At 43.2% G+C, this 25,345-nt stretch overlaps 2 protein-coding genes across 11 annotated transcripts in view; one reads left to right on the top strand and one right to left on the bottom strand.

Annotated features, from left to right (window-relative positions):
- Window positions 1-6,870, bottom strand: part of zranb3 (zinc finger, RAN-binding domain containing 3) — a 59,081-nt gene extending 52,211 nt beyond the window's left edge. Inside the window, exons 1-2 of one of the 2 annotated variants that reach the window (XM_026301264.1) lie at window positions 6,737-6,870; window positions 5,021-5,200 (exon numbers count right to left, since the gene is read on the bottom strand). In XM_026301264.1, the coding sequence (XP_026157049.1) occupies window positions 5,021-5,145 (125 nt within the window). In that variant the 5' untranslated portion in view covers window positions 5,146-5,200; window positions 6,737-6,870. Of the gene's footprint in view, window positions 1-5,020; window positions 5,201-6,543; window positions 6,699-6,736 lie in introns of those variants that run through there. The other variant, XM_026301265.1, reaches the window with a different exon arrangement.
- A 29-nt stretch (window positions 6,871-6,899) lies between these two features.
- Window positions 6,900-25,345, top strand: part of r3hdm1 (R3H domain containing 1) — a 39,091-nt gene continuing 20,645 nt past the window's right edge. For 4 of the 9 annotated variants that reach the window (XR_003295372.2, XM_026301262.2, XM_026301256.2 and 1 more), the window contains exons 1-6: window positions 6,901-7,011; window positions 15,153-15,242; window positions 17,695-17,893; window positions 21,298-21,315; window positions 21,931-22,020; window positions 24,714-24,837. Coding sequence is in view for 8 of the 9 variants with exons in the window: in XM_026301262.2 (XP_026157047.1) it covers window positions 17,735-17,893; window positions 21,298-21,315; window positions 21,931-22,020; window positions 24,714-24,837 (391 nt within the window). In the remaining variant the exon portion in view is untranslated. Of the gene's footprint in view, window positions 7,012-10,215; window positions 10,365-15,152; window positions 15,243-17,694; window positions 17,894-21,297; window positions 21,316-21,930; window positions 22,021-24,713; window positions 24,838-25,345 lie in introns of all 9 variants that reach the window. The other 5 variants (XM_026301260.2, XM_026301258.2, XM_026301257.1 and 2 more) reach the window with 4 other exon arrangements.

Genomic DNA, 25,345 nt, shown 5'->3' with positions numbered 1-25,345 from the left:
ATTAGGCATTTTTAAAGTTTAATCTTTGTTAATACTGATTCTCCCTTTATTCCACATTTCTTCAAGTGCAATGTTAGCTGGCAATCCAACCTTAAACTGGGATTAAAGTACCAGCCTCACCTCTTGTGGCTGTCTCTGATATATGTTTCAGCAACTATATAACAGCCAACTAGTTACAAGGAACAATATAAGCATGACAGCTGAAGTTGCCCCTATGGAAAAAGTGCAGCTAGATCAACCTCTGGCTCCCTCTGCCCAGTGGGTTTGGGCCTATTGTCATGACCTTGCTTATTCATAAATGCTTCCAACATCATGTCAGAGCAAACAGTGCAGCAGAGCAGTTCTGAATACCTCAGACACACTCTCATTATTCTTTCTCCTCCTCCCTCTCCTCCTCCTCCTCCTCCACTTTCTCCCCCCTTCTCCGCCCCATTTCTCTCTTTCAGCTGAGGAACATGATTAATGTGCACCTTGCCACTGGTGGTTTTTCTAATTGCCAGTACACCGGCCCAGTCAGCGCAATGCGCTCGCACACTCTCACACTGTCTCTCTCTCTCACACACACACACACACGCGCATCCACGTACGCACGCGCACGCACGCACGCACACACACACACACAGAAAAAAGCCACACAAAAGACAAAAAAAAAAAAATAAAAAAATAGACAATATACAAAGGAAGTCCACACACAAATGCAAACATGTAAACGTACACACTCACCCGCACTCTTGTACACACATCCACACTCACAAACTGGGAAGGGAGTGCGGCTGGGGCAGGTGCTTGCCATTTCTCAACACATTAATCATCCTCCTTTAAATAACCTGAGTGTCGTCTTGACGGTTTGAGACTGCGAGGATGCTGCGGTGCTGTTGCCTGACGACGGCACGTCCCCGTCGCAGCATCTTTCTAATGTTATCTCTGAAACCCACAAGCCCCAAAGTGTCAGGAAATGGGCTCCCCTACCTCCCAAGCTGGCTACAGTGATTTAATGGCTTTGACCTCTGCACAGTGATGTGTTGTGTGGCCCTGTGTGTAACCTCAATCTTCTGGCACTGTTAAGGTTCTCTTCTGAGGACTGGACCTGTAGTGTGCCATGGCCAGTCAAAATGCTCCGAGGTTGGATGCTGCACAAAAGGCAGATTTGAAGGGTGCTACAGTATTTCATGACGAGGATCTCACACAGGGTTCTGGGTGCAGTTTTACTATATACTGTGAATGAACTTAAAATCACAATCGTTGGGACTACTGCATGTTTCAATAGTTGGAGAATCTTAGGTATCATTAGTGAACATTGGCTAAAACTTGTTGTGGCTGACTCCATTTATTATGTAATCCACAGTGATAATGAAACGAAAATGCAGCACTACTTTAACAACTTTCTGGTAAGAATCCTACAATGCAATGTGTTTTACAGATGAGGAAATTCCCAATAATGCAAAAAATCTCAGACAGACACAAGGAGATGCCACCTGAACTGCTGGTGTTCATTATGGCGATGAATCATCATCAACACGGTGCCTACATGTGTATGAAGGAAGGAAGTCTATCCACATAACAATCATCAGAACTGTTTGAATTTACATTAGAAACCATACACAAGTGGTCAGGTCAGACCACTTAATACGTCAGGCTGTATTATGTTATTTTACAGTCATTAGATTATGGATTTAAATAATCCTTGATACTTTTGATTGTTTTGTTCAAACATAATCCTTGTTCTGTGTCTCTTACAGGTGTTTGTCCATTAGGATACTCTTCCACCTGGTTTTGATGATGCATTTACTCTCAAGATTTCAGTTTACTTCACCAAGTGAACATATTTTTTATGGTACAATACTCATTAAAAGTGTTCCTCATCAGCGTAATTCTCACCCAGCAGGCTATGCGGTGTATTTATCATGTCTAGTCCCTATACAATGTTACTATAAAAATACCTATTCTTTACATCCTCGATGGATACTACCCAAATAACAGAAGGTGGACTATTAAGGCTACAGGTTATTGATGATGAGTAAAATTACATTTTTCATGCTGCGTAATAGAACAAATCTCCTGCCGTCTTCATAACACAAAAATATAATACCCTGCTCCATTAAGACTGGTAACAAATTTCATGCTTAATTAGGAGGAAATGGAATTTAGAGCACCTTAGAAAGTAAATACTGTAACTGAGCACTTTGAGGGAGAGACAGAGAGATGGGTGATATGGCACTCAGGTTTGTGTAATCTGTTTTGTTCAGAAACTACTGGACTTCAGTCAAACAAGTTTCAGGTTGAAAAATTTATATTAAAAAAACTGGTCAACATTATGTAACACTGATCAGTAGCTGTCTGCAGCAGAATTGAAGGACAGTGAAGAAAAACAGGTTTTTGTCCCATCACTGTAAAATACGACAAGTGACAGTGTCATATAGCGCTAAAACTGCTGAATGCCAGCTTTTATACTGATGTGTGTAGTGATCAGATTTGCTAGTCAAAATAAGTACTTGAAAATAGATCCATAATGTCTTTGTGGCTATGAAGGGAGCTTAGTAAAGTGCAAAAAAAACAAACAAAAAAAAACAACCTGAAAGCTTGTTACAAATTTGAGGAATTGGGTTCAAAAGATGCTCCCGATGTGCTGTCAAATACACAGTCTTTATGTTATGAACGACACTTATAGGCCAGTTCAAACATTGCATAAATACATCAAATACATCTGAGGACAAACTCCACCTCTGGAATGGCCTATGAGTAATTTGACCATTACATGGAGAGACATTTTGTTTATTGATCTCCTCTCACATCAGCAAAGCAAGCCTTATTCAATAAAAGCAGACACTCACAGTCACTTCCAATAATATTTTGGACAAATCACAGCAGGCTGGACATGTACTGCATCACATGGCTGCAGTCAACACTTTAATGGAAGTGACCAAGAGCTCTTGATGGATTTACTTTTACTCCAAATTGATGTTTTTTCTGGGCAGGCAGGCCTTTTACACATGTACCCTGGGTACATTTTAGAGTAGCTGAATGGGTACATATGTCAGCACTCAAACTTCTGCCCAAGTTTCCAAACACAATCAACCACATCTCATGGGTTTTTATTGTCACGCTGTACCACAACTTTCCCACATTATCCCTCACCCTCCCACACAGCCCGACGTAGCGGGCTCGATGAGTATTTGAACTGCAACAACATTTGATGTTTTGGTTCAGTACGCTTGATGCTCTGGATGTGAAAAGACACAATGACTATGAGATTTAAAGGAAAAAATCCACCCCCATATCCTCCTACACCGTTAGATATTCAACATCAATCTGTGATGTTCAGTGCATTTCAGGAGTTATTTTATAATGAAGGACTGACATTTATTTTTTTGTCTGTCAGCCTGCCTCATCTCATTCCACTTCAGGTCCTGATATCCTACATTTTCCCAAACCGTTAAACTCATTCCTAAAAATCTAACAAATCTGCATTATGATTTATTCAAGAATATTGTAGACAGAAATATTAGAAATGTCTAATATGTGTCATATTGCTTTAAAGGTTACCTAAAATCTACAGAAACAACCTATATGAGGAAAGTGTTGCTAGAGTGAGAATCTCCACACATACTGTACCGTTCCTACAGCATCGGCTCGATATGCATAATGATCCACAATGGGTGCTCTACATTTGAAAATAATCACGAGATTCATCTTATGATCACACAGGTTGTGTATAGAACTAGGATCATAGAGTTAGACACCATCTAAACAATGCAAGTTCTTCAAGTGTGCCACCATTGAGAATTTAATTATTTTACATATTTCTAGTGTTATATTTAACCAGTAAACAAGTAACTAGGATACACAATCAAACCTTCAGAAATGTTTCTATTTATAATATCTTGTGCTAAAGCCCCTTCTCCTTGTCTCCAGAGAAAAGCACTGCCCGTAATGCTCTTACTGTCACACTGATGCCAATTGACTGAGGTAGCTGTCCACACAGTGCAGCGAGAGCCAATTGACATCTGACCCACCCGTGTAACAAAGCAGTGCCTCCTAGTGTTCCTGAATCAATATGGCCGATCTGTATCAGAGCAGGGACGCTCCGATTGGCTCCCCCTGTGCTGACCTTCCCGAGGACCCGAGCGTACATTGACGGGTCGGGGTGCAGGAAATGAGCAAGTCCTGGCCTGCTCCTGCAGTTAATGGTCAACACAGCCAAACACTTAGAGACTGAAGGGCAACACAGACACTTCCAGTGGACTAGTAGTTAATTTCAAAGGTACAACCGGGACTCTATTTGACCTTCTGAATTCAGAATATATTCACATACACTCTTCCCTTTTTTCTTGATTCCTGAGCCATTATAACGTATTATAGCTTAGAGGGAAATCATGTTCTTCATTGCCTATAGAGGTGGAATGGAACTGCCTATTTTAAAGCTCCATTAGGCAAATTCTGCACAAATTTGTATACTCAAAGACATTTTGCTATCAAGTATGGACACAAGCTGAACATGTTGATGAGCATGGAGTGAAAAATCAAAACATATTAGCGAATGAACAGAACTTCATAAGTTCTTATCAAATAAGTTAGTACAGCACTACGGATTTAACACGATCAGCAAAAATGAGTGTCTCACTCTTAGTTTACCTCTCCCTGTAATTGTTGGTTACCAATGTGTGAAGCTGCTTGTGTTCTTCTATGAAACACTCACACAATAGATTAAAGTTGAAAGCATCTTCACAGCAATAAATCAATATTTACACACAGAAGAGGTGGAGTGGAATGTAAGGCCTCAAACGCAGAGTGGCACAAACCCAGAGGGGGACTACACTGCTTTGAAATAGAGCCACTCAAACCTTAACAATAGATCTACTTATCTGTGGCTGACAAGTATAATTTTTCCATTCTTTGTTATTAACTTTTCAAACAAGATGCAAGTTTTTAATCTCTTTAAAAATCCTTATTATAAAAAACTTCAAAGATGAAACTAAGTTGTATAACTGACAAACAACAGAGCTGTGATGTAACTGCTTACCGCCCATTCCTTGACAAGGCAAACTCCACACCCTCCCTTTGGAAAGGCATCAGCATTCGGAGTAAGGCCTGACAGTTGCTTTGACCATCTTGTATCACAGTGAGAGGTCTGTAGGCCATTATCATCCATTTCCATTAGCAGGTCCTCATCAGTTTCTTGTTCTTGCACAGTCAGCCGACTCTGATTTTAGAAAAAATGGGAAAAAAATACATCGTTAAAACAAAATGTACATCTGAAAGTGACCCTCTGTAGAGTAGGTTTGATCTGCATTAGTGCCTATTCACTACAGCACTTTTATTTAACAGATTTTAACCTTCTTTTTAATGGCAAGTACTGTTCTAACGCTGCCTACTAGCACTGATGGGACTATGATGGTCAGAAGCTAATAGTGGACACAGAAAGTCAACATTTTAAATGGGATGGTAAAAGTTGCCTGTATCAGCTGTCCCTATATACAGCAACTTTTGTGTTTCCTCATCGTCATTACACTGAGTGAGAAAACAGGGGATAAAGGTGCTGGTTAGTAAAGTTTGTAAGATGTTTGATGATAAAGATTTATAATTATCTATACACAGGTGAGTTATTTGCCTACAAGGGAGGGGGGTGTTTTTTATGGAAAGACCAATAAATGAATGTAAAGTTATGTTATTGGTATCACTAAAAAGATTCATTTATAATGACTGATGTGGTCATTATAATGACTGAAGATACATTTATAATGACTGATGTGGCACCATTCTCATTCATTTGCCACCACCCTCCTAATTATTTTTGATGCATTTTGACCTGAACTGTATCTTGGAAACTGGAGCCAGTTAACACTCAGGACTTCGTTTTCCTTCATTAATGACCCAATTCTGCTAAAAATTTAGCCACTTTCATTTCCAAGGCTTTCTCCTCGTGGACCAGTGTTGCTGGCAGGGGTTGCTGGTCCACATGTGCACTAAAAGCCCCACAGAATCACTACTGGACCAAAGATAAAACTGTAAGTTACGTAACAACCTAAGGCCATGTAAGTTATTCAACTTTCCACTTTGTAGAACAACAGTCATAGAAAGCTCTATCTCTCTATCTAAAACATGTCACCCTTTCCAAAACCTTATCAACAACGTGTTTGGTTACTCGCAGAGCAAGTTTAGCAGGTGAAATGAACAATTAAACACACACTAATTACAAGCTAATCTAGTCCAGGTTAGCTAGTTAGTGACATAGACCGTAAGTACAGAGTTTATAAATAAAAGCACAGCGTTTTGGCTTTTAAAACCAAACACTCGTCAACTTCTTTTTCATTGTTATTATTTGTGATATCTGACTGATACCTAAACTGTAGCTAAATGAGCAGACAACAAAACAACAAGCCAAGAAAACTTTAAAAAAGAGGAGACCACCTGGTCACGGCGTCGCTACGGTGTCGTAACACAGCAGCAACAACATTATTCAGCCACGCCAAATGTTTTTAAAAGTTCTGTCTCTGCAAAGCTAAATAACAACAAACACCATAGGGGTGTTTTTGTTTTGCGTACCTAGTGAACCAGTTTGGCGAAGAGCTTCAAAGGTATTTTTCAAAACGAGCAAGACTGTACGAAGGAGACTGAAAAGTTTCGCGGCACTTTAGAGGTACACTCGATTTATAGCACCACAGCACCGCGTCATCGCCCGGGTGTTCACGACAACTTCCTTTAGCTTTATGACCTAATTTAATCATAGTTCACCCACCTGTAGAAACACTTCATGTCGCCATGAAAATGATGTCTCTGGTTGTGTGTGACAAACGTATCACGCAGACCACTTGCATACGTGCTGCGTTAACGCAAACAAAATCACGCAACGACGAGACGTGACATAATTTCAACACCCCACGTATCGAACGTGAGGTGGTGACGCACAGTCAGCCTGCCGGACTCCGCCGCCTCTCCCTCACTCCGCCACAAACACTAGCTCCTTCACCCTCGGTACAGACCACGGCTGAGCACCAACTGTAAACCGGATCGGTAAGGCAACACTGGATATGTGTAGTGTCCACCCAGAAATGTTAATCGAAAAGGTGCGATTACGTAACACCAGCTAGTTAGCCGTAAACGTCTCTCTTGTTAATGCGTGACAGCTCAGGGCGCCGGTGTTTAGCCGTTCTTAGGCGTTAGCAAGCCACCGTGCCAGGTAAGAGTCGTTAGCCTAGCCCCGACACGGTCCAGGTCTAGATCATATTGTTACCTTGCTCTTCGGTGAAAGTACACAACCCGCAAGCAAACGCCAAGTGCAAATGATAAGAAGCCGCACTCCAATTCGGCGATCGTAGGAAAAACAGCAGTTATTGAATAATAAAGCATAATTCAATAACTTTTAGGCCTGGCTCTGGTGATCCTCCCCCAGAAATATATGCCGCAACGAACAATGTGTACTTAGCTGTTTTAATAAACAGGGCTTTAAATGAGTTTGTGCACTGCTTAGTCAAATGTTATACCGGCCGAATTTCAGGTATTTGTATATATTATCACACTGAAGTGTTACATATTGTCCGGGGATTATGTGTGTGTCGAAATAAACATTAAATTGCTAAATTTGTAGTGGGGTCTGGTGTGACGTGCTCGCTGTGGAAGACTAGCACCTAAGTTGCGTTGCTCCAAATGATTTATCAAAACAAACGTCGATTGGTTCTTCACGCGTTTCTTCTGTGCCATGTCACGGATCATGGTCTCTGGTCTATGTGCTTTATACCTGACTGGCACTGGCACATTTTCCTAGACGATGGGAGCATAGAAAAGTAACTCACGCTAATTAATCCAGCCAGTGTATTAGAAATTCATTATAATTCATTATAATGTTGCGGAGCCACTGCTGAGGTAACAGAGAATCAAGCCGGATGGGGGGGGTGAATCTTGCATTTCAAATGCATGTCTCATACAATAGAATCCTAACTATGGATTACATTAATAGTGATGCAGTGTAGCATCTTTCTTTAAGCATTTTCTTATTCAAAAGTGTGTTTTATAATTGTCCTATACACAAGTGTGGTACACCTGTATTACAGTTCTCAGAGAAATTATAGAAAGTAGGGAGATATACCAGCCTCAAACCAGATTACTAGTTAATGGATAAAAAAAAAAAAAAAAAAAATCCAAAATCTAATTTTGATGCTTGTTTTAATAAGTAAGCCAGAGAGATGGAAGTGAAAGCGTACAAGTTGCCTGCTTGCCTGCAAGCTGAGCATTAAGATGATGATCTATTTCTGGAGATACCAGCAGATCCTGGCTGGTGCTGTTTTAGAGAGTGGAAATGGTTCGTTTGTCTTTCCAGGACTGGCGACTGTACTGTTCAGCAACATATGGAAGTCCTCCATCTGTTTGGGCCCATGTTAAGGGGACGGATTTTACCATCTATTTTTTACTTGCTAGGGGAGGTAGAGTGCATTAAGAAGTGGAAGTCAGAAAAACTACTCTAAATCATTGCTTAAATGCTCCCTTGCGATTGCCTGCACTCTGTAGCACACCCCTCCAAGGCTTAAAATAAACGCTAATAATTGTTTGCCGAAACAGTTTTCACCCGCGGCTGCTCAGGCCACCGCAGCCGCTACTGTGTTGACCATTCATTACGCAGGTTAGGGTGTATTTGGAGCTGATGACATTATCAGGTATTGAGGTTGAGGATGCAGTGTAATAGCTTTTACCAAAGATATGGCTCAACAAATAAATAATTCATTCGCCTTCCAGGGGGGAAATCTTTCTTTCCTATAATATTTGGTCTGGGCCATTAAATAATTCATCCACCTATCCATAAATTGTTTGTTCAATTGGTGACCTTTTCATGGGATTAAGGAAGCACAATAATAAATTCTTCAGAGACTTGGCATAACGAATGGTACAATTATGAGGCAGGATTGGATCGGATCGGTTGTCGCAGCCTGGTGTTGGTTGCTAAGTGACAGCAGGAACTTTTCCGCCCACTGTGTTTGCTGTTAAAGTCTGAGTGACTGAAAGGACAAAAACAATCACATTATGGCAGTCTAGACTTCAGCTACACACAGGAGCTGTTTGTGACTTCCTCTGTCTTTGACAGCCTGTCAGTCACCGTGTGATGAAAGTGTGCAGCATGAAGTAGATTGTTTTCAGGGCTCAGTTATCCCTCTCATCCATGTTCTCTCTCCTCCTTATGTTCAAAGTGGACAAAACACTTGATGTTTAATGAAATCAACGAGCCAAGCCAGCGCTGATGGAGGCTGTGATCCTTTACTGTTTTTCCCTTTCAAATCCTCTAAAGTCATTAAAGGAAGATTTAGCTGAAATGGAAGAGGTTAAGGGTGTGGTTTTTTTTTTTTTTTTTTTTTTTTTTCATGCACAAGCAGCTGCTCTTTTTCTTTATGCTGTCAGTGTGTTTTGTAGCTGATCCATGAATAAGCCTATCTTAGATTTGCCTAAAGCTGAATGTTTTATTGTAGTATTTCACTTTTCTGTTTCAGTGATGGGCGGTATTTTAGGTGGTGTCTCTCCCTCTCTGAGTCAGTGGGATTAGCTGTAGCCTTGTCTTCATGTGTGTAAAGCAGGGTACCAGCTTTAATGGGAAAGCAGCCCAGTGAACAGCTCGGCCTCTCAGCAGCCAGCGCCTCCCCATCGACTCTCCACCTGGTCTTAGAGCACCTAGCTGGCCACAGACTTGTCGTTCCTGTTCCCTGTCCTCTCCTCCTCCCTGTTTGTCGCCTCTCTTTCTCCTTCGCTTTCTTTTTCGCCTCCTCTGTGCTCCTTTTCTTCGCTTTTTCTCTCTTACTGCTCTGCGTCCCACCCTCCCGCTTTCTCATCCTTTTCTCCTCTTCCCCTTGTTCTCTTTCTATCTATCCCATGTCCCTGGCTGCCCTTTCCTCCTCCTCCTCCTACTCCCGCCTCCATCCTAAAGCAGAGTAGCTAATGAAGAGCCCCATTTAGCCGGTGACTTTGGTTCAGTCAGTGCTCTGTAGCGCCGGCTGGCCTCGGCTGCTGTGACTGGCTGTTGAGGCTCTGACATCACACAGAGGCCAGCTGTTGATTTGGCGTTGTCTCCAAGGCTGGCTGGCTTGATGGTTTGTGGCAGGTAGACTTGGGCTCGTACAGCACTCTTCCTCCCTCCGTCCCTCTCTCACTCTCTCCCTCTCTCTCTTTTTGTGACACCCACTCTCCCTCGCCCTCTCCCTTTACACTCCCCTCTCCCCGTCTTACACTCTCACTCAGTCGAGCGAGCGTACAGGAGGCAGCAGGCAGCTGCCGAAGAGCAGGCTGGGAGGCGACTCCAGCCTCCTCTCCAGCAAATTGTGCCTCCTGTACAATGGAAACTAAACGGTCGCGTAGCAGAAGGGATGGAGGGCAGAGCTGCCGGGCAGGTAAGTCCTGCAGCTCCAAACCACTCTGTTTGGGAGCTGGCATAGATCTCACAAGCCATTTCTGGTTTCTCATCTGCTGTTTATTTATACTGCTTTTTATTTTTTTTTTTAGCATTTTCTTTGTCAGTTGCCGCATAAAGTGAGCGTGTGTTCTATCCACTGCTGTTTCAGAAGCAACAGGGGAAATCTCTCTAGTTTGTCTCTTTCCTTTATCACTGCATGGCAGCAAGTCAGCAAGCGAGTGTGCAGGCTTTTCCTCTGGCTTGTTAAACTAAGCGCAACATGAGATTTGGTGTGCTGTCAGTGCCGTGCTGCTCAGTGAGCTCAGCCAGAGCTTTTGAAATCTACTTACCAGTTTGCTACAGTGCTGCTGCTTCTGCTTTTCATTCTGAGGATAATTAGCCAAGATCAGCCAATAAGAGGCTTTGCTCTGCATTGTTCTCCAGCCAAGCTCATCCTCCGTCTCCCATGTTTCCCCTGTTTGTTCTGCAGGTGTTGTCTGCAAATGGACTTTTAATGACTCTGGCGGACTTTTTAAGTTATTCTTTTCTCATAAGGCTCCATAGATTAAAACTGCTAGACTTGCATGTTAGTTTTCTGTGTTTATTGTTTCTCCTCTAATTGCCTAGATTGATATTCCCTGGAAGCTCTCCTATGGGATAGGTAATGGATTACCTACATGCTCTGCTGTGGATTTAATTTATTAATGCTGACTGGCTGCACCTCTGCTGCGGCGCACCGCACTCACGCCGCCTTATGCGACCTGGAGGCAAAGCGAGCAGCGCAATTAAAGGCTCATTTGTGCCTGTTTATGTTTTTTCTGTTAATTCAGTCTGAGCTATTACAGGCAGTTCCTTAAACCGACACTGCCTCCGTCGCCCTGAAATTGAGGCAAGCAGTGTATGAAAGTGATATAATTTCATAGGCTTTACACTAATCGTTTTCTGGTCCAATTATATAGCTCCCCTGTCAGTGCTTTTCTTGCTTTGCAATTAGCAGAAATAGCTAGAAAATGGGAGATTAGTTACTCAGTTTAGCAAAACACTGAAATCAATTTTATTGCAGAGCCGTGAGTGTGAACCGGCATTAGTAACCTAATTAACTGTTTATTTGATGCCTGATTTTGCATGCTGGTGCATGTCCTGCAGTCTGCTAGAACCAGACCTATTTTAATTTTTTTTTTTTTTCTTTCTTTCTTTCTTTTTTTTTTTTTTGGGTTGTTTGCAATTAAAAATTGAACAAAAACATTTTTTGAAAATAGCACAGCAACGAAATAAAGGGCTGCGTCTGCTGTGTTTCCCTTGGTTAAAATCAGACAAAATAACCTGAAATGACGAGCGGGTGACATAGAGCTGTAACCCATAGACATGGCATTACCTTTGTATTTATGTCTGTGCTTTTGTCTCACACGGCTCCATTGAACAGAGCTCTGATTAGTATTCTACATCTCTGCAGACAATATCCCAGCTGTTTGGCACCCCTCCTGCTGTTGTCCTTTTTATGTGACACTTACAAAAGCTCATCAGCAGCAATAAAGTGTAAATTATGTTTTAACATAGCATCTACGACAGCGTGCAGAGAGATGCTGGTACTTCTTTGCTTTTTGTTCAGGTGCTCAGAAATCTTTGCTTCTTTTTTTTTTTTTTTGGTGATTGTTTGTGAACGTTCTCTTCCTCCCCGTGTTTGACTCATCTCCTCATTCTCTGCCAAGAATAGAGCAAGGGAAAGAGAAGCAGATAGAGGGAGGGATTGAGGGTTCTTCACCTCCAATTGAGCTGGCTGTAACCCAGGCAAGAGCCTGGATCCACGCAGAGCTGAGCAGAACAGAGCGGAGGTGTGGGAGGGAAAGGTCAGCCTTTGCAAGAGAGAAAGAGAGGCAGGTGTGTGTTGTGAAGGAAAAAGAAAATGAGTATACTGGAGTGTGCTCACTCGCCTGCTCCTGTGTGTGTGTGTGGGTGTGGGTGTGTGTGTGGGTGTGTGTGTGTGTGTGTGTCTGTCTGCACGCACGCCATCACCAGCAGGCTCTTATGCGCTTTGCAGTGATTGAGAAATTTCTCATTAGACTCCATCGAGCATAATCGTCCGTGAGAGTAGCCCGTTAAGAGCCCAGCGTATGATTAACTCAGCTCAGTTGACAACCACCCTCATGACCCCACTGTAGTGTTTTTCTGTTATTTTAGAAATCAATTTCCCTTTGGTATGTGCAGGGGAAAAAGTTGTGTGTTTGTGCATATGTGGCTGTGCGGTTATACAAATTAAAACATTTTTTTTTTTAGAATATTTGATATTTTTATTACAATTAATTGTTTTCCTGATGGAAGTATTGAAATGAATCTGATTGAGCATATCTACATTTTTTTAATGTATTCATGCTTTTTTTTTTTTTTTTTTAATTGTGATTGTGTTCAGATGAGCTAGTTTGATGGATCTGTGCACTTGTGTGTGTGTGTATGTGTGTGTGAGAGTGTGAGAGGCTGCTGACATGCCGTCGGGCAAGGCGATAAAGGTGGTATGAGGGGGCCGTGTGACAATGAATGATGCCAGAGGGAGCCTCTTTAAGGTGGCTGCGTTCTGCGGCGACTGTAATACCAATGAACCACTCCCTGTCAGCTACAGCACAATAGTGGAGGACGCACAGGCAGGCGGAGCATCTCTATAAGTTCACTGCTGTGTGTGTGTGCGTGTGTCTGCATGTGCACGTCTGTATGTGTGTGTGCATTTTGCAGTACTGCCGTGCGTTAAAAGCTGTTGAGCACCAATCAAACGGTGATGCTTCCTTGTGTCCGTGTCTGTCAAAACAGTTTTTTTTTTTTTTTTGGGTGTGCTCTGTTTGCGCCATTAGCATTCATACTACTGTCTCCACACGCACACACATGCACAGGCTCGGTGTGAAGTCCTGAAGCCAGACGGCTGAGCCGAGGCTGCACTGTCCGCTCAGCAGCTCTGGTTATAAACCCTAGAGCACCCGTGGCCAGACTCAACCACACCGCTGTCAGAGCAACTTTTACACTCTGCGTGTGTGTGCGTGTGTGTGTGTGTGTGTGTGTGTGTGTGTGTGTGTGTGTGTGTGTGTGTGTGTGTGTGTGTGAGATAGCTGCAGGACCAGCGCTGAATTACAGAGCAGCCTCCACATTTCTCCATTTCAGACATTTAGCTGGCACTCCTCTTTGCAGCAGCTTGAATTGGCACCGCTTCTGCCTTCAGCTAGGAGGAATAAGAGTAAAATCCTGAGCCACAGCACCAAGATGGCACTCCTGTCACACATGAACAGCCATGTAGAATTTGCTGGCTGTGTTTAGAATGAGATGAAGGAACATGAAGAGCAGAAGAGTAAAGATAAGAGTCTCAGAAAAAGATGCAGGTAACCCTGTCTCAAGATGAAGGACATGCTGTCACAGATTACACAAACTGCATATACTAGGTTTTGCACGCAGCAGATGTAAGTAATCATATAAATGGCATCGATATTGATGAATGCATTCTGCCTTGAGCATCAGTGGTCCGTTCGCAGGTGCCAAGGAGAAATGCTACGGGATGAAGGGGACATTTTTTTTCCCCACAATTTCCTAAAAAGGTCAATTAGAGAAACTAGTTATGTAAGATGCGAGTTCTAAGAATTGAGTTTCCCTTTTAATGACACTTTTCCAACAAATATAATAACAAAGCATGGATCTCAAGGGAGTTAAGGGGTGTTAATAGCCCAATGTGGCCCTGGTTAGGTATTTTTAACATTCAGAATTTGTGGTTCTGTGAGGCAGTTCGAGCAGAAGCAGTGCAAAAGGAAGCAAGTCCTACTTGGTGCATCTCTCCCACCCTTCATCACCTCCGTCTGTGGCTCTGGCTGCAGGCTGAGGTGTCATGAGAAGCAAGATTATAAAAGTGAGCAGGGATTTCACTTGACCTTTTTGGCTGGCACGGGGAGGGGGGCGGGGGGTGCACACCAAGACGATGTTGGGAAGTGGCAGCCAGGCCTTGGCGCTGTCCTATAACTCGCCCGCTTGGTGAGAACAAGATTAGAGGAGGGAGAGGGGAGAAGCACGAAGACAATGAGAAGCCCTGGACGTGAGGCAGTTCAGTCAGTGCTGCAGCAATCGATTAATCAGGCATACAATGTGAAACTTTTTGATATCCTGTTATTAAATGGATCATTGTTTGGTTTTGGACTTCTTGTCAAATGTTGAGTAGACATTGGAAAATGTCAGCTTGCACTTTAGGAAATTATATGAGCCTCCTTTCACAGTTTGCTGTACAAAAATACAGATGTTATTAATAATTTACTATATCACAAAACCTATTCTCTGATATTGTGTCAATATTTTGCAGCTCTGTTGTTGGTGTTTCAGATGTCTGCCCTGCCCAGCTAATCTCACCCCGTGGTTCAGCTAGAGAGGAATTTGCTGGAACGTAGAGATTGTACGCTTGACGATTTGAAATTTATGTGCCACCAAATGGCAGAGGATTTTTAGCTGAGAAATGCTATCTTCCCCCACCGCTCTCTGAATTCCTAATGCTTGGTTTTTACGAGGTTGGCAGGGGTGCCTTCTCCTGTTGCCTTCGTTGCACTCCCATCTTTGTGCTCATCCATTATTTATGACGCATAGGCACGCATAGGCCCAGAAATACACACTCGCCACACTTACTTTTTTCGCTTTTGCACACAAATATTTCAGAGTTGCTGACATCCTGACCGCTGTCAGTCCGTGTGACCTCAGTGTCAGTGCTGAATCTCTGACCTCTCCCCCACCCCTAACACCCCAGGGCTAACCCTGTGCCTCTTCTGGTTGGCAGGTCAGCAGGGGTCATGAGGGTGCCGGAGGCCCCGGTTGCTGTCCAGAGCAGCTGAAGCAGACATGGGCAAAGACGTCTCGGATGGCATCGGTAGGCTCAGTCTCATTGATTTCATCAGCCACATCTTCCTTCACTGCACTTAAAACGTACATCTCCTTTTTATTTGTTGACAAGAATAGCTGGTCAGGGGATATGATAAACCCTCAGTATTACCAAAGTCAGGTTTTCATCCAATGTTAGCCCAGATTCCAACTTAGATTACATCAAAAATGCAAGTTATGGATTTCTATCCACTACAGTATTAACAGCTGGTGGCGCTAATTCTCTAGTCAGGTGACATCAAACCACTGCAGAAGAAGAGTGTATGGCAGATGGACCACTGATGCTCAAGGCAGATGACGTCATTAAAGGGAGACAAACTCAGTGAAAAGTGTGGTGGAAATGTGACATTTATGTATGTTTCATATCTTAATTTGGTCTCATCATCGCTCCACGAGTAATGAAATACAGATTATTTATCACGCTATATATTGTTACCTAAACATTCAAAATAAGCGTTGTTGTTCTGCCATAATCCTCATATCTTCTGATGAAAGCAAAAAGCTGAGTGGATTACCCATGATATGACTCTACAATATTAAGGGAGCCATAAATATGTGTAAATAACAGAAATATGGTGATGTCCGTTTTCAATCTGACTCATCAGAGACCAATTTGCTGCTGCTTGAATTCCCAGGCGCTTCCTTAATGTAGCACTAAGGATCAAATGATGATCTATGTTATTTATGCAGTCAAAACATTAGGGATTCTAAACAGGCACACAGTGCAATTACCTCAGCCATGAGAGACGAGACAGTGAAATTCAAATGCATCAAAAGTCTGAAGCCAAATTTAGTCCAACACTCCAGTCCCATGATAAAATGTGTTTGGAAGAATGAATGATTCGGTGAGGGACAAAATAGCTATCCATCACAAGCCCGACTCTTGAAAATATCTGTCCAATATTGCAAATCTTCAACGGAGCGACTCAAGAGACTTCACTCATCAAAATGTCAGCAACAGACAGTAAATATTCAAAGGCGTGCACAGCACTCTGGAGTATTAAGCTGTTTTCCTTCAGAATGTAAAAAATAATGTAATGCAGCGGCCGTTGTTGCTTCTGTCAAACCTCTGACAGGCGGTTGAAATTCGACATCTGACTCTCCAGTGCCCAGCTAAATTTTTACTGACCTCATAGCCTCATGCAGCGTTGTGTTAGCGATACATCTGCCTGGTGCTGGAGCTCAGGAGAGCAGCAGACCTTACTAGAAGTCAATTATTCTGACACAGAGGAATTGGATGCCACCTTTTAAAGAGAAGCAGCTCCCGCTCGCTGTCTCAGCTCTTTTGGGATTGAGATAAACAATCGAGTCTCAGCCGGCCGCTTTGCTGCTCAGCGATCAGATAGGAAAATGGCTCTGATCACTGCCGGGCAAATGGGTTGAAGCCCCGCTGATTGGTGAAGACTGGAACACACACGCAGCCAGTCACGTACACACTCGAGCTCAGAAAAAAGTGCTGTCATGTGTAGATCCAGTTTTTGATGTGCAAAGTGAATTTGATGAGCCCGTTTCTAATTAACCTATTAATCATAGCCCTCATGCACCAGATGTCTGCCCTCCCTTCTTGTGTGTGAGTGTGTGTTTCACTGCATGGGGCCTGACTGCGTAATTAGGGCATATCAGCGGGATGAACTCGCACCATGACTTCAGCATAGGGAGGTTATGGCTTTACACAAATATGTCCTCAGATTGGACCATAGGTGCTAACGTTCCACAATAGGCAACAATGAGAAGTTCTTTTATTTTGAAAATTATGTTTGTTTGTTTTTTTATCCTGCTGAGTTGAGCTTGCTGGCAAGCTTTTGGACAGTGGCACACAAAACAAAAAAAATAAAAATAAAAAAACTTCAGTTAAATATAAAAACACATATAAATATATCTTTATTGAGTGATTTTATTTTGAAATGTTGTGTTGTTTATTTTTTTTTTCTTGCTCTGACCCAAGGCAGAGACAGACACTTAATCTAAATGTGTATTATCTCACAGGAGCAAACGGTACTCCTGCTGCTTCTTGTCCAGTCATGTCCACCGTCTCTCGGTGAACAGCTGCAGGGTTGAGACGGCATAGACAGAAAGCAGTGACTGATCACCACACACACACACACACACACACAGACTGGGCCTGTCCTATTTCTCCTGCTTGTTACTGCATAGACCTTTTTCATGGCGGACATTTAAAGTTGTCACTGATAACACTCAAAACAACAGCTCTAAATATCCACCATGACAACATTTGTTATGCTCTTCCGCAGGGACTTTGTACCTTTACACCTGGGGAGATTCACAGCTATTACTCCTACAGTGTTTTGCCTTTCTCTTTCAAAATAACACCCAGAAGAACACCTGAAAGAAAGTAAACAGCCATTAGCCAGTCATCTGTTATTCTCGCTTTTATTTCATGACAGAAAAATGAGCCTTAAAGGCAAATTCCTGTCTTTTAGGTTCACTCTGTTCTCCAGTGTCTCCCAGTAAGACCTTGCAATGAGAATGTCCGATACCACTGACACTGAAACAATGAAGGTTTCCGAGGCCGCCGACCCGGTGTCATCTCGCAAAGACAACACCACCAAGTCTGAGGTTACCGACCAGAACCAGAGCAGCAGAGATGACCACGGCAACAACAATAAGAAGGACAATCAGGTAAAGAACCATGTAGCCTTAAAAACTGTCCGGTAACGCTTCTGTCACATATACATCCACCACTGACCAGAATTGAACTGACTTGAATGATTGAGTACTTTTATGAAAGGAAGTGTCAGTTTCTCATATCAGATATTTCAACATTTCTTTAGCCCTGCTCATAAACATTCATTCTGAGAGCTTAGTGTTGTCAGCACCCTGACCAGGCCCAGATTGAGCTGAGGACACTTGACATGTCACCAGACATTTTCACTTTTCTCCACGCTCAACTTCATGAAAATTCACTACCAGTCAGTGTCAAACACCAACTGCCCTGGGGATCTCTTGTCACCTGCGGCGTTCAAGATGGCTTTTCCAGCTGCTTCGGCAAGCCAGAGTATTCCTGAAGAGTACGATCTGCACAGACTGAAATAATAATTCGGGACTGGAGTCTGCTTTGCCACAGCAGTGAGGTCTGCCTGACTGTGGAGAAACTTTGGCATGTGCAGCACAGATGATTAGGGCATGTAAACTAGCGTAGCTCATGTATCCTCCATGGGAGACATTAAAGCGGTGGATCTGCTGGGGATTCAGGACAGCTCAGAGAACTTTCAAATAAACTGCTAATTAATTAGGTCTCTGTGTCATTGCAACAAATGTGCTTTGGGACTGCCGAAAATTTGCACTTGTTCATTTGGCTTTTCAGTCTAACAGGTGCTGACTGGTCTATGCTCACAGAGGAATGGACACAAAAAGGCGAAAAAACGCCAAAACGATGTCAAATCTCTTCAGGAGTTGTTCGGGAAAAACAAAAATCCAGGAAAGGGAAAGGATTGTCTGTTTGGCTGCAGTTTAAAAATAGGATTCAGGCCAATCTGGCCTTGTAGTTGGAAGCAGGCAGAGCAAGGGAGTCAGGCAGGCAGATAATCTGGAGCTCAAATCCTGGCTTATCTACCAACTTCCTGTGTCTATTTTACCCCGAGGAACAGAATGACACCAGCATGGGGGAGCAGCAGAGGAGAAAGGAGGGGGACGCAGGAGGAAGCAGGAAAGAGGAATGGGTTGAACGCTGTAAGAAAGAGGGATCAGAGAGAGGATGTGGGTATTAAAACATGATCGACAGGGTCCAGAACATGTTTCTCCTTTTGCTAAGTGACAAAATGTAACTTTCGAAAGACAAAACGACACAGTTCTTCCGTGGAAATGAAAAGTTGACTTCATCAGCAGTAAAACGCACCCATTGCTCAATTCATATCACTCTGAGGTTTTGCTGTAACAGCCATATTTGGTGTGATATAACCAGTAGCTTATGGTGGCTAATGGTAGTGAATGAGATGAGGATGTTGATAACACTGTAGATAGAGCCAGCAGCTGGTTAGTTTCATTTAGCCTGAAGACAAGAAGGTTTATTAATTCCAACTCTTCAGCACTTCAGCTGATTCTATTGAAAATGAATATATTTCTACATTAAAACCAAACCTTTTCATAATATTTAGACAAGATAAGAGGTCAAAGTAGTGGTTGAAATATGGGGTGGCATTGGTTTAAAAAAAAAATAATAATAATAATAATAATCTTGACTTTTCAAATTCAACTTATACAAGCTGCCCTTTGCCTCAGTTTTTCCCACCTAAAGCAAAGCTCTGCCCGCCCTTCTTCCATGATTCACCTTAAAATGACTTTGCGTGTGTCCTGCCTCCCTTCATTTCCCTTTATTCACAAAGTTTCTAGCTACTCACCTCCCATTCTGCTCCTATTCCTAAAACTCACAGTAGCGTAATTATTCCCCAGTTACAAGATCTGCCAAGATATGCTGACAGCAATGAAGCCCTGACCTTTCTGCTCGTAATTTTCCAGCAGTAGAGGAGGTGAAGTTCATTCTGTCGTTCTGCGTAAGGGCAGCGGTTAAACGCTTGAAATGTGCACTGTGGGACGAACAGAGGAGGTAGGAAACTGGGATAAGAAATGGGGTGTGGTGGCAGGAGGGGCAAGAAAAGCATTCCCACAGAGGTGTGGGTGTGGGTGGGAGGGGTGGTGGAGGAAAGACTGGGTGACTTTGCCACCATCTGCCTCCAGCTCTCCAGCTCCGTCCTCTGCGACAGGACAGGTGGCTGCTGGCCGCCCTACTTCTGCTGACTTCAGCCCTTTCCCTCTCCCCCTTCCCCATTCCTTTATCTCCTGCCGGCATTGTTCATTCCCCACCGGCCCCACGACGCTCAATTAGCTGGTGTAGCAGTGCGCTCACAGTCCCAGCCCACACCCCCCCACCCCCACATCCATATTACCTGATATAGAAAGGGGCGCGTCAGGTCACAGGCATTGGAGATGGGCGAACAGCGGCCCATTTCAATTTTTTATAGGTGTTATTTGGCCCTCAAGCTCAGTGAGGGGAGGGGTTGTCCTTTTGATTTTAGAGGACAGGTGGGAAGGACAGAGCTGTGGTGTGTGTGTGTGTGTGTGTGTATGTGTGGATTCATGTTGGGATTAGGAAGCAGAGGACTGGGCTCTGTTACAATTTAGACTGAAATGGCTCCTGCCAGGTCTCCCCCCCCCCTCCTCCTCTGCTCCTCTATGCGTGCTACAGAGAGACCTTCTGTTTGTACGTCCGCACACACACAAACACACACACAACCACTAGTGCATGAAGTGCAGAGGCACTGAGCTGTCTCACACACTGTTGGGCGGCTGGTCTCTCTCTGCTTTCTGCAGCTCACCTCCAGCGCCTTGGTCTGATTCGCATCACAGCTAAGTGGAGCTGGGAGCAACACATAAAACTGACCCGAATCGCTCTCAGCCAAATGTCTGGCTTTTGTTTTCTGCTCTGCTCTGTGTGTTGTGTGTGTTGTGTGTGTGTGTGTGTGTGTGTGTGTGTGTGTGTGTGTGTGTGTGTGTGTGTGTGTGTGTGTGTGTGTGTGTGTGTGTGTGTGTGTGTGTGTGTGTGTGTGTGTGTGTGTGTGTGTGTGTGTGTGTGTGTGTGTGAGAGGAAGAGGCCCTACAGTGCAACCACTCTGGTAACATATGCTCTGCAGGAATTTATTCATGCTTGCAGAAAATAGTGAACTTGAGAATTCAAGGATTTTCATTTTATTTTTCAATACCACCAAGTTTTGTTCTGTGCTCTTGGTTTTTTGAGTTCAGCAGCAGACATAAACCACCATTGCAGGATTTTTATTTTATTTTATTTTATTTTTTTTGCTCGCTCTCTCGCTATGAATTTTTTTTGTGCTCTTTTACAGAGCTAGTAGCACACGCAGGCACAAAATGTAGGCCAGTAATATTTAATTCAAACCTTCACTATTTTAAACAATCCTCTTTTCTCTTCCAAACTTGAGTGGCTTGTTTGATTTTTGTTTTGTTTTTTGTTTTTATTTTATTTTTTTTTCTGTGCACTTCTTCCCTGCACCACCCCCTCTAACTATGGACAGCCTGCGAAGTATTCCAAGGTACAGTAGGCTCGGCATGACGTCTCGTGTGCACTTGGATTGCGTTGTTTTGCTTGGATTGAGTTTGAAGTTGTGCCTGTGTTTCTTGTCAAGCAAGATGTCATCACATGCATTGCTGCAGATGTCTAATATAACCTCGCTGCAATATGTTGAGATGCCGTTATATATGAATGATAGTGGAGGCTGTGGTGTGAACTCTGCCTGAAAGAACAAATAGTCTGAAATGGGCATTTACGTTGTGCTTGCTGCATTGCTGTTCCCTCAGGGAAAAACATGAGAATGCTTGGGTTTATTTAAAAATATGCTTACTCCTTTTTTTTTTTTCTTAAATGTAAGATTGTTGTGATCAGGTGATCTGAGAAGCTCTGCAGCCACAGGTCTACACTCATTTTAGCAGTCAAAAACTCAGTTGCTTGGGGAAAGATGTATCAGCTAAAATGTGAAATGTTAAAATTGTATGATTTGCTCACAAAAATCGATTGTGCTCGTTGGCTGTTCCTGTTTTCCTCTAACTTGTCACTGTGATGCGTGATGATATTGATGCAGTTGTGTGTGTGCGCATGGTTTTAACTGTGCCCCACCTACCTGAACCCCCCCCCCCCCCCCCCACCCTAGTCCAACACCAGGCTAAAACTCGTGCGGAGCCTGGCAGTGTGTGAAGAGTCCTTTCCTTGCCCTATTCCTGAGCCTTCAGCAGCACCTCAGGTAACCACCTCCTGAGCTTGGGTAGCTCCAGCTACTCAATGATTTTCTATGCTAATGTTAGCTAGTCCGTCTGGAGTGCATCAAGTTTATGTGTGCTGAATGTCCAGTGAGGATGAGCTGCACTTTTAAGGAAGTGACCAAAGGGAAACTCCTCTCGGCAATGGTTTTTATACTTGGTTGACATGGAGTGTGAACAAAAATGCCTTCATGTTTTCGATGTTATCTGAAATTTGACCAGCACTTTACCCATTACATTGTCTCAATGTATCATGTTCTTCCATGGTGGCACCAAGGTCGATGGATCAACTCTTCACATTCATCAGTAGAGGATGGAAATTATATCACCTTTGACAGTTTCTGAGCTAAATTTGAGCTTCTGTAGTGATTAAAATTCAAAGATCTAGAACATACATGGCAACATAAAGCATCAAGTTCAGTGTGACATACATGCCCATATGCATAACATTGAAGTACTGACCTGGGATCAGTTTGTTTCAGGTCATTCGATTTGAGCAGGTAGACCCGCCATGCTCGATTAGTGGCCTTGGCCTGACAGCTATGATTAAACGCCTGGCCGTGACCGCCTGATGAAAACATCACCTCATCAAAACAGAAAGTTCAGAGCTCCAATTGTGAGCCGGCTGCTTGCTTGTTAAATCAACTCTTCTTTTACATCATATCTTCAGGCAAGCCCCCAACCCCCACCCCCCTCATCTGATCAAACTTTCTCCATTACATGGCGCTCTGCACAGCTCCTGGCACGTGCGCACGCACACACACACACACACACACACACACACACACACACAGGTGTATCTGTTCCTGGGGTTTCAGCCAGTCAGCACCGAGCTCCATAACCAGAGGGCGGTGTTATTCCCACTACAGTCTCGCATCGTCTGCACTCACACGACGTCCTGTATTACTGCCATCAATCATGTCGAGGAAATTACAATTTCCACACGTCAGCTACAGAGAGCTGTGGAGCGCTCTAATTGAATACTTCTGATATTTCCCCCGCTACTGTTATTGGGCCCAGAGTCAAGACTCCTTCTGCGGCAGCCTAACCTGGAGGGACGAGGCAAAGCAATAAAGAAAAGAGAACACATTAGTGGAGTACACATTCAGTCTCAAGATCACCGAGACTCAGTCAAACTACGTGATTATCACATCTGAACATTTCCCATTGTTCACCATTTTGCCTTATTGTCTCTGTGGATCTACAGGCTGTCCAAGCCATCTCCACATCCTGAAAAATACACTGTACGCCTGGCTGTCAATTCCAATCAATGGCCGATAGTCAAGGGGCTCCGAATACAGCCGTACTTTTTGTTTTAGACTGACAGCATGTTCATTACATATTCAGAAGACCATCATTTTCATGCTGTTTTTCCTTTATCTCGAGGTAAATGGGTGTCAGGAAACAAATGAGGCAGCTCGCAGCAGCTGCACACCAACCAGGCTGCCTCCATGTGATGCAGAGGGTGGCATTAAGTAGCAAACATCACTGCTTCTTGCTAGGAAAAAAAAAAAAAATCCTTTCACTTTCATGAACACACACACACACTCACACACACAGGCATACTGTACATATGAACCCGCTGTCACTTATACAACACACATCCCCAGACTCATTTTCGCTTTCTCCAGTCTCGCTCAGGCAATTAGTCAGTCACGTTTCACATTAGCATATTACATTTTCACATATATTCCAAGCGTCTGAAAGTGAAGGAGAACGTAGCATCTCATTATCTGGCGTCGCAGCTGTTACAGGGATCAAACTTATGACCTTTTTTTGGTTACGAGCTGCTCTCCCACTATTAGGTCACCCCTTCTCTCACTCTTTCATTCATCCCCTTCCCCGTCTCTCTGAGCCACACACAGACTCTCTGATGTTGGCTTTCCACAGTTGCATTTGATTCGCCGGCACTGGCAACCCCTCTCCTCTACTCAGCTTCTCTATCCAGCCGTTACAGAACTGCCTGAAAAGCAAATCAGATACTGCTCTGGGTCGAACATGTGTGAGTGTGCAGGAGTGTGTGTGGCGGGGAAGAGCATGTCTGGGGTGAACTGAGGCCAGTTCTGATAGATCTCCCAAAACCCACACAGCAGTGTTTCAGCCAGATTGCAGCACAGTCAGTTTTTGCAGTTGGAAGGGGCTTACAGCTCACTCCTCCTTCTGTTTGATTTGAAGGAATGAAATGTGCTGTGTTGTTTAATTTCAGGCTCAACCTCATGTATTATTCAGCCGCTTTAATAAAAACAAGCTAATCTGGTGGATTAATTGCCATAGTGACTTTGAATTTATGGAGGCATCTGCATTATTACAGACAAGGAAACAGGTTTCGGTGATAAACCAGGATTTTATTAAGTGTCTTACAGTGGCCTCTTTGGCCCGTGCTATTCTCAAATTGACCTAGAACCTGAGGCAAGCTCACACACAATTAAATGCCTCCTTTCTAAATGAATCACTTCGCTGTTCAGAGCAGACACAGGTCACATCTTCTGTGTGATGCTCCTGCTAAATGCTGACATCATTGCACTTGGGCGTCTTGTAACCGGTCGAGCTCTCCCAAATTGGTGAAACTGAGGCCTTTTGACGAACACATGCACAATCCATCATTTAATAAGCATCAGCTTCAAACGTGTAACTCTGTCGCCCAAGAGTTTTCAGTTGTTTTTCCTCCCCCACACAGGATGGATTCCACCTCCAGCCCTTTGAAAAGGAAGAGCAAACCACACAGGACCAAACTGAGAAAGAGGACATCTGCGACAAGGTGGACAAACCCGAGAAAACGCAGAGAAAAATGCTGTCAAGAGGTGAGAAATACAGTTAAACCCTTAATGAACTGATGTCTTACAGTTTTTTAAGTTTTTTTTTTTTTTCTTGAATATCTACATTTTCCAATTATCCTTATTTATTTTAACCAACAGCTCTACTCTAATATAGTTTTAGCGACGTTTCAGTCTTTAGAGACATGATGAGCTCAGTGTCGGTGAAATCGATTTGCCATCACAGCCACAGAAGCTTAAATATTTCCATTAGCACCTCAGCTTTCTTTACGTTATAAACATCTGGGGCCTCATTTAAAAACATTACTCCCAACAAGGAGCTTAAGACATGAATGTGCTATATATATATATATATATATATATATATATATATATCCATCTTGTATACCCGCTTTTCCTGGCTCAGGGTCACGGGGATCTGCTGGAGCCTAATATATATATATATATATATGTGTGTGTATATATATATATGTGTGTGTGTGTGTGTGTGTGTGTATATATATATATATATATATATATATATATATATATATAC

This window comes from Mastacembelus armatus, chromosome 2 (genome assembly GCF_900324485.2).
Source record: "Mastacembelus armatus chromosome 2, fMasArm1.2, whole genome shotgun sequence".
NCBI lineage: Eukaryota > Metazoa > Chordata > Actinopteri > Synbranchiformes > Mastacembelidae > Mastacembelus > Mastacembelus armatus.
The sequence above is the reverse complement of the archived record's forward strand: the minus strand, read 5'-3'. Positions and strand labels throughout refer to the sequence as shown.